This window comes from Crotalus tigris, unplaced genomic scaffold (assembly GCF_016545835.1).
Source record: "Crotalus tigris isolate CLP2741 ecotype Arizona unplaced genomic scaffold, ASM1654583v1 scf7180000017536.10889498, whole genome shotgun sequence".
Classification (NCBI taxonomy): Eukaryota; Metazoa; Chordata; class Lepidosauria; order Squamata; family Viperidae; genus Crotalus; species Crotalus tigris.
Window position 1 is genome coordinate 10,696,312 of NW_024096460.1, and position 13,771 is coordinate 10,710,082.

The 13,771-nt window shown below is 42.8% G+C and overlaps 1 protein-coding gene across 14 annotated transcripts in view; it reads left to right on the top strand.

Annotated features, from left to right (window-relative positions):
• The window catches only part of KCNQ2 (potassium voltage-gated channel subfamily Q member 2), a 117,551-nt gene that overhangs the window by 75,949 nt on the left and 27,831 nt on the right, over nt 1–13,771 (top strand). For 7 of the 14 annotated variants that reach the window (XR_005557610.1, XM_039350304.1, XM_039350910.1 and 4 more), the window contains 2 exons: nt 1,629–1,697; nt 5,811–5,840. Coding sequence is in view for 13 of the 14 variants with exons in the window: in XM_039350304.1 (XP_039206238.1) it covers nt 1,629–1,697; nt 5,811–5,840 (99 nt within the window). In the remaining variant the exon portion in view is untranslated. Of the gene's footprint in view, nt 1–1,628; nt 1,698–5,810; nt 5,841–9,616; nt 10,546–12,067; nt 12,122–13,771 lie in introns of those variants that run through there. The other 7 variants (XM_039350057.1, XM_039350996.1, XM_039350149.1 and 4 more) reach the window with 3 other exon arrangements.

Consider the following 13,771-nt stretch of genomic DNA (forward strand, 5'->3'; position numbering starts at 1 on the left):
GTCCCATTGTCACCATCTAGTGGTCATTTGAGGTTTTGCAACCCAGAGCTGGTAGAAGTCAGATTGTTTTAATAGTAACTGATGAAAAAAAAATCTCCGTGTTTAGGACCTCAAATAAAGCCTGCAGACCGGTAAAATTTGTTAAAATTTTCATGTTCAGCTGCATGTTCTGTGTTTTATTCTGGTGATTGTATGATTCCTTGAGCCCAGGTTTTTTTTTTTTATTCAAAAGCACAGTATATCTAACAAAATCACACCTTTTTCTGAAGAAAGTTATATGAATTCCCATTAAGCTTATGTCATAATGAAGGCGTTGGTCATTTACGTGTCACACTGCTTTTTTGCAACAATCTTGTATGGTCGGGACTAATTCATTCGAAACAAATTTGGGGAGGGGGGCAATTTGTTCATTGGTTTAACGAGTCATTCAGTCTTGCTGATCAATTTCAAGGTAAGGAATGCATGAATGGTCAGCTAACGATGTTCACATTGTATTCCAAATCTGAATAATGAATCGGTTCCTGGACATGGTGAAAAAAGAAGTTCATGCAAGGAAATTCAGTCTAGTTTTCAGGAGTTTTCAAACAGTGGGCTGTGACCCCCCCCAGGGGGTGGCAAAAGGATTTGAGATAGAGGTCTTGCATAGTATCACACTGTGGCTGAAAATATTGGCGATCATGCCGTCTGAACAGAACGAGAGGGATCTAGTAGGGATCAAGCATTTCACTAGGGCTAGAATGCAGTACTACAAGCTAATTCTGCTGACTGCTGGCTGCCTGCAGTTTGGCTATTTGCTTCTGACCGGCTCAAAATTGACTCAGCCTTCCATCCTTCCGAGGTCGGTAAAATGAGGACCCAGATTGTTGGAGGAGGGAGGCAAGATGCTGACTCTGTAAACCGTTTAGAGAGGGCTGTAAAGCCCTGTAAAGCAGTATATAACTCTTAAGTGCTCTTGCTCTTGCCATATATTGCACTATATACTACCATCAATTTTTCCTGTCGGTCATCCATAGTGGGACACCTCCCTCCTTTCTCATGCTAGTTTTATCTCATCCTGCTTTTGGAGAACATCTAGAAATGGAAAATTCCTAATTCACCTCCTGTTCTTCTGTATTTGTAAGATATGCTAAATACACAAAAACCCAGAGAGGGGAGAACTTTCCACAAGGTGGTTTTTGTGTTTTCTCTCTTCTTCTCCCTCTCTCTCTCCTTCTTCCCCTCCTTCCCTCTCCCTCTCCCCCTCCCTCCCTCCCTCTCCCCTTCTTTTCCTTCCCTCTCTCCCTCTCCCCTCTTGCTCCCGTTCCCTCTCACTCCCTCTCCTTCTCCCTCTTCCTCCCTCTCCCCTTCTTTTCCCTCCCTCTCTCCCTCTCCCCTCTTGCTCCCGTTCCCTCTCCTTCTCCTTCTCCCTCTTCCTCCCTCTCCCCTTCTTTTCCCTCCCTTTTCCTCTCCCCTCTTGCTCCCGTTCCCTCTTGCTCCCTCTTCTTCTCTCTCTCCCTCCCTCTCCCCTTCTTTTCCCTCCCTCTCTCCCTCTCCCTTCTTGCTCCCGCTCCCTCTCGCTCCCTCTCCTTCTCGCTCTCCCTCCCTCCATCTCTCTGCCTGAAACTGATTTTGTCCTTTTTCCAATTTAGGCTCATTCCACCTTTGAATCAGCTCGAGCTCCTGAGAAACCTGAAGAGCAAATCAGGATTAACTTTCAGGTTAGTAACGGCCAAGTCTGACTTCTGGGAAAATAAGCCTAGCACCTGAAACAAGATTATTATGGTTTTATGCAGAAGTTCTTGAAAACAAAGTTGTAAATCCCAGCAAAGAGGAATTGTAGAGAACCACAGAGATGAGTGGTTGGAAAAGAAAAATGGACAAATATATGAATTAAGTCTGGGATGGGAAGATGTTGGAGAGAAACCTCCTCTGATTCTCATTGGTGTAAGACAATGTTTCCCAACCTTCCACCATTTTAAGATGTGTGGACTTCCAACTTCCAGAATGTTCCAGCCAGCAATGCTGAGGTAGCCCTTTGAGATAAGCTAAATCAGGAAACAGACCCCATTAAGAAACACTGCAAGTCTACTTTATGAAAACAGCTTATAATAACAGACTTTTGAAACCCTTGCACAGCAATTGCCCCTTAGAGAGTCAAGGAGTGCAGTTTTAAGTTTCTCTCCCATCCCTCCTACTTTCTCCAAACTTAACTTATGTTTTGCTACCAGCTTATGTATTTCTTTTCAAGGTCATCTCTGAATTCCGGTCATCTCTCATTCTACTTCCCTTGCATAAGCCAGTGGGCTTAAATAGCTCCTGCAAATGTCCATACTCTGCCTAGGGGAATATGATTCAATCATTTAAACACACTTTCTCTTTGCTTGTGCAGACAAAAAGCAAGTTTTGTCAGAGGGCTGCAATTTCCTGTACCTACGGGGATTTAGGTTTAGTCATCTGTCAAAGGTTGCTATCCTTTGCTGTGTAAATGGAATAATTCAAAGGAAGAGTGTGCTTGGGAGGAATTACAAAGCCTATGTTCCAGTGGTGGGATTCAGCCAGTTCGCACCACTTTGGCAGAACCAGTAGCTAATTTTTTGTTGCCCAGGCCCAGAATGGACTTCCGGAAGCGGCATTCACACAGAGAACCAGTTGTTCACATATTTGAATCCCACCACTCCTTCCTTCCTTCCTTCCTTCCTTCCTTCCTTCCTTCCTTCCTTCCTTCCTTCCTTCCTTCCTTCCTTCCTTTCTTCCTTCCTGTGGTTGAATTCAGCCAGTTCGCACCACTTCGGCAGAACCAGTAGCTAATTTTTTGCTGCCCAGGCCCAGAATGGACTTCCGGAAGCGGCATCCACACAGAGAACCAGTTGTTCACATATTTGAATCCTACCACTGCTATGTTCCACAGCTTTGCTAGCTGATTATAAACTTTGTCTCAGCTTAATTGTTTGAAAATATATAATAGCTATGAAAGCAGCAAATGAAGATAAGAACCAAAATGATATGAATTTATTTTATTGAAAAGCAATATTTCAAACTATCTCTTAAATGTTTGTTTTATGCATACACAATTAACGAGGCAATCTTTAATCTTAAAGGACATGAAAACTTAAAAAAAAAAAAATATATGAGGCTGAGAGAAAAGAAAGAGCAAAATCCACCTAACATTTTTCACTTGTCCAGGAGTCACTGCTTCCCTAATAAACTCAGTACTATACTATGAACAATACAAAATAATATTCAGGATTATCTCAATGTTTGGGGAATAATAACACATATTGCTGCATCTTTTGACTAGTAGAAAATGTTGCCTTTTCCAAAACAGACAAAAATCATACATTGTTTGTCATCTGAAATGATATAATATGGCATTTGGAATGATAAAAGTTTTTATATCTTTGGAATGATATAACTTTATGTGTATACACTGAGAACATACGTGCCAGAAACAAATCCCTTGTGGGTCCAATCACACTTGGCCAATAAAGAATTCTGTTCTGTTCTGGTCCGTGCTGTGCTGTGCTGTGCTCTCTGTTCCTTTTCCAATTTCTTAATATAATTCTTTTAGCCACTGCCTCATACCCAATTCAGCCACAATTCCTGATACAAACAGTCAAATTCCAAAACTTTGGTTTATAGTTTAACACTAAATTAACATTTAAAGTGTTTCCCATTAATCTGCTTCTATACTTTAATACACTATCCCCAAACAAGGCAAACTGATCACATGAACATATCGTACGGGTCAATGAGCCCTCATTTTTTTAATACCTCCAGCATAGAAAATCTGATGTCCATCCTTTCAAACACATTCTTTGTATTCAGCTTTATTTATTGAGGAGGGAAGTTTCCTACAGACGCTGACCATCTTCAAAAAAGGGTGCAGTGTGAGGAAACGAGGCAAACGTGGAGGGCTAACAACTAGGCCAGGGGTAGGCAACCTTGGCTCTTTTATGACTCGTGGACTTCAATTCCCAGAATTCCTGAGCCAGCATGGCTCAGCATGGAAACCTCCCCTTTCCCCTCAGCATGGCTGGCTCAGGAATTCTGGGAGTTGAAGTCCACGAGTCATAAAAAGAGCCAAGGTTGCCTATCCCTAAACTAGGCGAAAGGCTAATCTGTGTAGAGCAGGGGTGTCAAACTGCCGGCCCGCGGGCCAGACGCATCACATGGAAGCCGTGCCCACCCCATTGCCGGTAATGGCAAAACTGGCCCGATATGTTGCATGACGTTACGTGACGTCGTGAGTTTGACATGCCTGATGTAGAGTGTCCCCACTGTCTATTTTGTTTGCTAATGTTCGATCCTTAGAGCCTAAAATGGATTACATGAAGCTAGATTTAAGAACAAACCAGTGTGTGTGTGTGCGTGTGTGAGAAACTGCTGTGTCATCATTGCAACAGACAATTGGTTAAAGCATTCTGTCCCAGATAGTGATGTTAGTTTGGGTGGAATCTTTTGAGAGCATTTTTTTAAAAATATGTGCCAGTGTGTTAACACAAAAAAGTAACAATAAAGGTTATCTTGTCTTATCTCATTTGGGTCTAGGGTCTTTTTGGGGGGTATCTTTGCACTGGAATAGAAGAACTCGCTGTGGCCAGCTCTCCATGCCAGCTTGCAGTGGGACAAGTCACCACGGGACAACTCAATACGAGATAACTATACTATTATTATTAATAATGTTACTAATAATATTAAGAGACGAATGGATCTAGACCAGCGGTTCTCAACCTGTGGGTCGAGACCCCATTTGGGGTCAAACGACCATTTCACCGGGGTCACCAAACAATGCAGTCCACCATTTTTCCCCCTTTTCCTTAGCTGTGCTGCTCCCTTTTATTCTATTGGCTTTTGAAAGCCAATAGAATAGACTCTCTTAAATAGAGTCTAATTCTATTGGCTTTCAAAAGCCAATAGGAATTGTCCAGGCTGTCTCTGCCCTGCTGAGCCCGCCAAAAGTCCCATTCTGCAAACGGTGCTGCACCAGTTGAATAGTCCTCGACTTACGACCGGTCGAGTAGTCCTCGACTTACAACTGGTTGGGGGTCGCGGCATTAAAAAGGTTGAGAACCACTGATCTAGACAACAGTTATCTTGCATTACGTTGTCCCATGGAGACGTGCGCTATGGTGAGTTGGCGGTACGTTGGTGGCAGCGAGTTGTCGTAGGCCCTCTTTGCGTGAGCCTATAAGTCTTTCTTCTGTTTTGTTACTCAGTTTTGTTTGGAGTTCCTGATCCATGTTTTTCCTCACTGCAGACATGGCTTCATTGCTAACATTTCTATTTAATTCTTCTAATTTTAATTGACTTGTAGTACTTTTTTTTTAACTTTTTATTTTATGGTAAGCCGCTGGATCAATGAGATGGGCAGCATAAAAATTTAATAAATATAGGAAGTCCTCGCCTTAACAACAGTTTGTTTAGTGACCACTCAAAGTTGCAGTGGTACTAAAAAAATGACTTATGACCAGTTTTCACACTTATGACCATGGCAGCATCCCCGTGGTCACGTGATCAAAATTCAGACGCTTGGCAACAGACTCATATTTATGACTGTTGCCATGTCCCGGGGCCATGTGATCCCCTTTTGCGACCTTCTGACAAGCAAAATCAGATTCACTTAACAAATGTCAGATTCACTTAACAAATGTCAGATTCACTTATCAACCATGTTACTAATTTAACACCTGCAGTGATTCACTTAATAACTGCGGCAAGAAAAGTCGTGAAATGGGGCAAAACTCACTTAACAGTTGTGGATGTAAGTTGAGGACTACCTGAATGAATGAATGAATGAATGAATGAATAACATACTTATGTTTCTCTTTAAGGAAAGAACAGCAGCCAGAATCATCTCCAAGGTCTGTATATTTTACCAAAATTTATCCTTTATGCCTTTCCACCTCACTCTCTTTCTCTTTATGTCTGTGTCCCCGTTCTCTTTGTGTCATGTGTGTGACGCATCCTAGCAACAAGGATTCGAGAGCCATTCAAACAAACATTGTGAATGTTCAACCCGCTCGCATCTCCTGCTAGGAAACCATGTCCACATGCCTTGTATGGACAACCTGTAGCAGTGGGTCTTTGGTCCTCTTTTTCCGCCTTTCCCGTGACAATATGACTTTCAGAGAGTAGTAACGCAGGTGCTGCAGCAGCCTCCAGATTACTGCTGAGATCTGGCACTGCGCTATCAGAAATGGAAAAGTACCAGGAAGATCCGTGCTTTGTAGGAGAGCTAGCATAATGGGTCTCGATTCCCTAAATTAAGGACTTAAACCAGATTTCCCAAGTTGTTGTATTCCAGGTGTGTTGGGCTGAGCCCCATCAGTCTTCAGCTCATAATCATGGTGGCTGAAGAATGATGGGAGTTATAGTCCTGCTCAGTGCTTTTTTCTAAAAAAAAACAAAAAAAGGTGCCGGAACTCACACACGTCATACAACCCGCCTTGCCTACCCTACAAGGTTCCATCCAAAAAAGATGCCGGAACTCTGTTCTGGGCGTTCTATGAGAAAAAAAGCCCTGGTCCTGCTCAGTGGGAGAACACCAGGCTGGGAAAGGCGATTCTGAAGTGACAACAAAATGGTGATCATTTCCCATAATCCTCTCTTCCCTCACCTGTATCTCTTTACCTTTCTTTTGGTCCCAACAACAGTGAAAGAAAGAACGCTCATATACCCACCGACATTTGTCAGACATCCCTGTTTTTGAACAAAGAAAGGCAGAGTTCTCTCTGGCAACATCAGTTCCTTGCAAACTTTGTTCAAAGCACATAGGTCCCCTGACTATCCGCCTTCCACAGTGGGTGAGGGTTTGCGGAGTGCTGAAGATCAGACTGCAGGTTTAGTTCAAGCGAAAGGCCTAAACATCTACGGGATGCAGCTTTGCTGATAGAACTAATCCTAGTTCCAGTCATGCTTTCGTGTGAATCCATGTAGCATGCAGTGGAACCACAGCAGCTCAACCATTTCAAATGTGGGTCGAACAAAATGGCTGCCATTCGGTCTCTAGCAAGGGGACAGTCTGGCCATTCATGGACAGTGGGTCAAATGAAGGCTCAGTGGGTATAGCCCAGGGGTGGGCAACCTTGGCTCTTTTATGACTCGTGGACTTCAACCCCCAGAATTCCTGAGCCAGCCATGCTGAGGGGAAAGGGAGAGGTTTCCAAGCTGACTGGCTCAGGAATTCTGGGAGTTGAAGTCCACGAGTCATAAAAGAGCCAAGGTTGCCTACCACGGGTATAGCCCAATATTTTTCAAACTTGGCAACTTTAAGAAAGTGCGGACTTCAACATAGTTTGCCTCCTGGAGTTGTGGGTGCTCTATTGCTGGAAGTTTTCAAGAAAAGATTGGAGATTTATTGTCTGTGATGGTAGAAGGACACCTGCCTTGAGCATGGGGTTGGACTAGAAGACCTCTAAGCTCTCTTCCAATCCTATGATTTTGTGTTCTATCTCAAGTGACTTTGGAAGATGTTGAGTCAGTTAGTAGGCTGCATTTATATCTCCAAAGATTGTGAGCTAAAGTCAAGACCTTTTCAAGATAAAAATTCTTAATATTCTTAATTTGCCTCTTTCTGCCCTGACTTGAAGAGGCTAGTGAGATGCATATAGGATTCAACTTAGCTACAGTGACAGATCAGGACTATCTAGTTACAGGTGGTCCTTGACTTACAACCATTCAGTTAGTGACCGTTCGAAATCATCACGGCACTGGAAAAAGTGACTTATGACTGTTTTTCACTCTTATAACCCTGGCAGCATCCCCATGGTTTCTGGAATCTCAATTTTACCATGGGGTAGGAAGGCACCATCCTCACTTCTTTCTTGATTGTTCTGAACACTTTGTCTCCTTTCTGGGGAAAACTGGATGAGTCATAGAAAGTGTTTAGACTATCTGTTGACCTGTTCCTGGCTAGTCTTGATGGAGAGATCCAGTTTTGGTCACCACATTACAAAAAAGATGTTGAGACTTTGCAAAAAGTGCAAAGAAAAGCAACTAAGATGGAGACAAAAACACGAAGAACGGTTGCAGGAATTGGGTAGGGTTAGTCTAGAGCAGTGATGGCGAACCTTTTAGAGACAGTGCCCAAAAACTGGCCCCACCCCTGTTCCACACCCTGCCCCGCCCCTGCTCTGCCCCCACCCCACCTGCCCGCAGGGCCACTGATCATCTCCAGGGCCCACTGCAGATCTCCCAGCAGCGCCATGGCAGCCACGCCCTCTGCCTGCGCCCTGCAGCATCAACTGTGCGCAATGGGGCGAGAGGGCAGAGTCTTCTCTATGCTGCCTGGCTGCCATGTCCTTGGCTGCACTGCTCCACGTGGGCCACACTCGGGAACAACTCTTCTCCAGGAGGGCTGCTGGTGAGGAGGGGATCACGGGGGCAAGAAGGGCTGGGGCAACGGCACGTGTGCCCACAGAGAGGGCTCCGAGTGCTGCCTCTGGCACCCATGCCATAGGTTCGCCACCACTGGTCTAGAGAAAAGGACTAGGGATGACATAAAACGTATTCCAGTATTTGAGGGGCTACCACAAAGAAGAGGGGGGGGGTCATCTTATTTTCCAAAGCAGCAAAATGCAAGACAAGAAACGATGGATGGAAACTAATCAAAGAGAGAAGCAACCTGGATTTAAGGAGAAACTTCCTAACAGTGAGGACAATCAACCAGTGGAACTACTTGCCCCCAGAAGTTGTGGGTGCTTCATCTCCGGAGGTTTTTAAGAAAAGACAGGACAGCCACCTGTCTGAGATGGTATAAGATCTCCTGCTTGAGCAGGGGGTTGGATTAGAACAGGGGCCCTCAACCATGGCAACTTTAAGACTTGTGGACTTCAACTCCCAGAATCCCTCAGCCAGCAGTGTTGTTAGATGATCATCTCTGGAGAATCAGGATAGATAATCCACTGCAGGTAGTCCTCGATTTACAACTTCATTTAGTGACTGCTTGAACTTACAATGACACTGAAAAGAGTGACTTACCACCATTTTATACCATTGCAACATCCCTGCGATCAAGATTTGGATGCTTGGCAACTGGCATGTATTTATGATGTTGAGGTGTCCCAAAGTCATGTGATCAGTTTTTGCAACCCCCTGACAAGCAAAAGTCACAGGAAACCACATTCACTTAACAACCAGCTGATTCCTTTGACAACTGCAGTGATTTACCTAACCGCAGCAAAAGAAGGTTGAAAAATCAGCCAGGACTCACCTGATTGCTGCCTCATTTAACATAGGAAATTTTGTTCTTGATTGAGGGTTGTTAGCTGAGGACTGCCTCTTAAAGGGACATTGCCGTGCATGGCTCCATTTCCTGCTGACAAGTGTGGACAGTGTTTTGTTTTCTCCAAACCTTTAGTCATGCGTACACGTATGTGGGCATCTCCTATTCAGCTCTTAGACAAATGTCTGGCTGAAATATACGCAGAATTTTAATAGATGTGGAGAAATTGTTTTGATTCTAGATCATGCCTCTTCAAACTTGGCCCTTTTATGACTTGTGGACTTCAACTCCCAGAATTCCTCAGCCAGGCACGCTGGGAGTTGAAATCCACAAGCCTTAAGGTCGCCAAATTTGGAAACCCCTGTTCTAGACATAAACAAGGTTTTGATCTACTTTCTGGAATCTTCTGTGCAGGAAGTGAACCACGGGTGAAGTGAAGACCAGCTGGTGGTGAAGCTCCAGTCCACAAATGCAGTCCTAAAAAAAAACAAAACACTTTTGACAAAATTGATTTTATTTTGGTTATTGTTTTTTGGGTAGTTGAGCATTTTAATATAGTCATAAGGACTAGCCAAATTAGATAATCTGACTCATTGGTCTCGTGTGTTACAAGATAAGCTGGTATCATAAATTATTTGATGTGGATCTCTAGATTGACGCTTTCTAGAATCTATTAGAACAGATTACCTGAAATAACATGATGGCCTTTAGGCCAAGCCAGATGCTATGTAAGAGATACGGAATATCCTATAGAGCAGGGGTGTCCAACTTAGGCAATTTTAAGACCTGTGGGCTTCAATTCCCAGAATCCTCCTGGTAGCATGGGTGGCTGGGGAATTGTGGGAGTTGAAGTCCATAGATTTTAAAATTGTCAAGATTAGACAATTTTAATAGATGAAGCCATGCTGGCTAAGAATATTTGGAGTGAAATCCAATCAGACGCATCAGACTGGGAAGGGGTCATTTAATAGAAAATTAAATTAGTGCTTCTCTTGACTCCCTCTATATTAAAAACAATCCCTAAGGTGAATGTATTTTAGCTATTAATTTGATAATTACCACTTTTGGGGGAACATCATCTAACTTCCCTGGGATACCTATTTCGAGGGTCCTGGGGGTGTTTTAATCTAACTAATCTTTAGAGGCAAATAATATATATACATATATTTAATTAAAGCATAAATCAATTAACAAAGAATTGCAAACTAGGTTACTACTAACACTGCTAATAAATTTCAATATTGTAATCCCAAATAACAACCTCGTATTAGGTCTCTCAAAATAAATTGTTAAGATATACGGGCTTTTTTGGGGGGGGGAGGTAAAAACTGCTTCTGCATGTTTTCCAATCTAATCTAATCTAATCTAATCTAATCTAATCTAATCTAATCTAATCTAATCTAATCTAATCTAATCATCCAATCCACTATACTATACTATACTATACTGTACTGTACTGTACTGTATTGTACTGTATTGTACTGTACTGTACTGTACTGTAACGCAACGTAACGTAACGTAACGTAACGTAACATAACATAACGTAATATAACATAATATAACATAATATGCTATAATATACTATAATATAGTATATACCAGTGATGGCGAACCTTTTAGAGACTGAGTGCCCAAACTGCAACACAAAACCCACTTATGCATCGTTGGGTGCCAGGTGGGTGTGGCCCATTGGGTGGATGTGGCGCATTGGGTGGGTGTGGCCCATTGGGTGGGCGTGGCTGCAGTGGTTACAGCAGACTGGGTGGGACTAAAAAGTTCAATCAATCAATTCCATCTTTGCAAGATCTTTTTTTTTCCCGTGAGAAGTTGAAATTGACTGATTGAACCTTTTTTTTTGTGTACACGGTGGCGGAGGCCTAAAGCGAAAAGGTTTTATAAAACCCAGCTGAAGGCATAGGACTGGGGTGATGGCGCGTGTGCCTATAGAGAGGGCTCTGAGTGCCGCCTCTGACACCCGTGCCATAGGTTCGCCACCATTGGTATATACTATACTATACTATACTATACTATACTATACTATACTATACTAATCATATAATAATAATATATAATATATACTATACTATACTATAATATAATATAATAACATAATATAATAACATAATATAATATAATATAACATACTATAACATAACATAACATAACATAACACAACACAACACTACACTACACTATACTATACTATACTATACTATACTATACTATACTATACTATACTATACTATACTATACCATACTATACTATACCATACTATAACATACTATAACATAACATAACATAATAATGTAATGTCATGTAATGTAATGTAATGTAATATAATATAATATAATATAATATAATATAATATTTTTTTAAAAAAATAATTTAATTTAATTTAAATCTATTTCATTTTTGGATTGAAGTAATGAACAGAAGTTAAGATCAAGATTAGCTTTACTTGGGGTTTTGTTGAGTTTGGTTGAATATTTGAGGGGCTGTCTGTCATAGAGAAGAAGGGGTCATCCTATTCTCCAAAGCACCTGAAGGCAGAACAAAAAAAAAACCAACAACAATGGATAGAAACTAATCAAGGAGAGAACTAAGGAGGAATTTCTCGAACACTTGCCTCCAAAAGTTGTGGATGCCCCATCACTAAAGGTTTTTAAGAAGAGATTGGACAACCACTTGTCTGATATTATATACTCCTGCTCGAGCAGTGGGTTGGACTAGAAGACCTCCAAGGTCCCCTCCAACTCTGTCTTTCTGTTATTCTGTTAAACAAAGCCCTGCCCCTTGCTTCTACAACGTGTCTGGTTGGGTAGGAGCCATCTGGTCTAACTTTTTTACTCTCCCCTCATTTCCAGTCAAGCTACTTCGTGCAGAAAAACTTTTTGTGGATGCTGCTCAGGAACCTCTAGGTACCACAGCAAGCGCTTTGCACCGAACCGATCCAAAGCTGCACGCTCATTCTCTCTCTCTCTCTCTCTCTCTCTCTTCTCTCTGTGTCTTTCTCTTTTCTTGCTACCTTCTGTTCTGCCCATTCATCTGCTTAATAGAGGTGAGCTGTGCTAAGCGAAAGACGTTGGTAGCATCTTTCTGCGATTGGCTTCGGGGAGCGTAGCTTAGCAAAATGTTTTCCAGGCAGAAGACAAGCAAAACATTTCAGGGTTCAAGGAGAACCGGTATTAATTTGCAAAGCAAAAACTCTGCACTCTAATCTCGGGCGTAATTCAGGTTGTCTTCGACCTGTGACCACAACTGAGCCCAAAATTTCTGTTGTTAAGAGAGGCATTCGTTAAGTGAGTGTTCCCCCCGTTTTATGAATCTTTCTTGCCACCGTTCTTAAGTGAATCACTGCACTTATTAAGTTAGTCACACCGTCGTTAAGTGAATCTGGCTTCCCCCATTGACTTTGCATGCCAGAACGTCACAAAAGGGGATCACATGACCCCGGGACACTGCAACTGTCATAAATATGAGTCGGTTGCCAAGCGTCTGAATTTGGAACATGTGACCATGGGGATGCTGCAGTCGTCATTAAGTGTGAAAAATGGTCATGTCACTTTTTTCAGTGCTGTGGTAACTTTGAATGGTCACTAAATGAACTGTTGTAAGTCGAGAACCACCTGTATGAAAGGGAAAGTTTGTTCTTTTATGCTTTTGTAGTTCCATTATAGCAAGTCCTCAATTTATAACCATTTGTTTAGTGACCATTCAAAGGGACAACAGCACTGAAAAAAGTGACTTGTGACCAGTTCTCACACCTTGAACTGTTGCAGAACGCAGAGGTCACATGACCAAAATTTGGACACTTGGCAATGTCACTTATGACAGTCACAGCATCCTAGGGGGGTCATGCGATCATTATTGGCGCTTTTTTCACCCAGCTTCCAACCAGCAAAATCAGTGGGGGAAGCAGGATTTGCTTAACAACTTTGTGCTTCGCATAACAACTGCAGTGATTCTCTTCAAGAACCCTGGTAAAAGGTTCATAAAATCAGGCATGACTCATTTAACAGCTGCCCTGCTTAGCAACTGAAATTGTGATCCCAATTGTAATGGTAAGCCGCGGACTACCATCTAGACCAGGGGTAGGCAACCTTGGCTCTTTTATGACTTGTGGACTTCAACTCCCAGAATTCCTGAGCCAGCCATGCTGAGGGGAAAGGGAGAGGTTTCCATGCTGAGCCAGGCTGGCTCAGGAATTCTGGGAGTTGACGTCCACAAGTCATAAGAGAGCCAAGGTTGCCTACCCCTGGCCTAGACAATTCTTGTTTTAGAAGCTAATAAATGGAGGGATTTTTCCTCCTATGGATCTTCTAGCACAGAGGTCCCCAACCTTTTGGGCACCAGGGACCGGTTTCATGGAGAGAGGTTTTTCTGCAGGCCAGAGGTTGCATGGTTGTGTGTGCTGCCTGCATCCCATGGATGAGGCTTTGCTTGTTTGTGTGGACCAGTTGCTGGCATGCCGCAGCCCGGTACCGGTCCATGGACCGGGGATTGGGGACCCTGTTCTAGCACAGTGATCCCCAACCTTTGTGGCTTGGCGGCCTGGCTGGGGGGCGAAA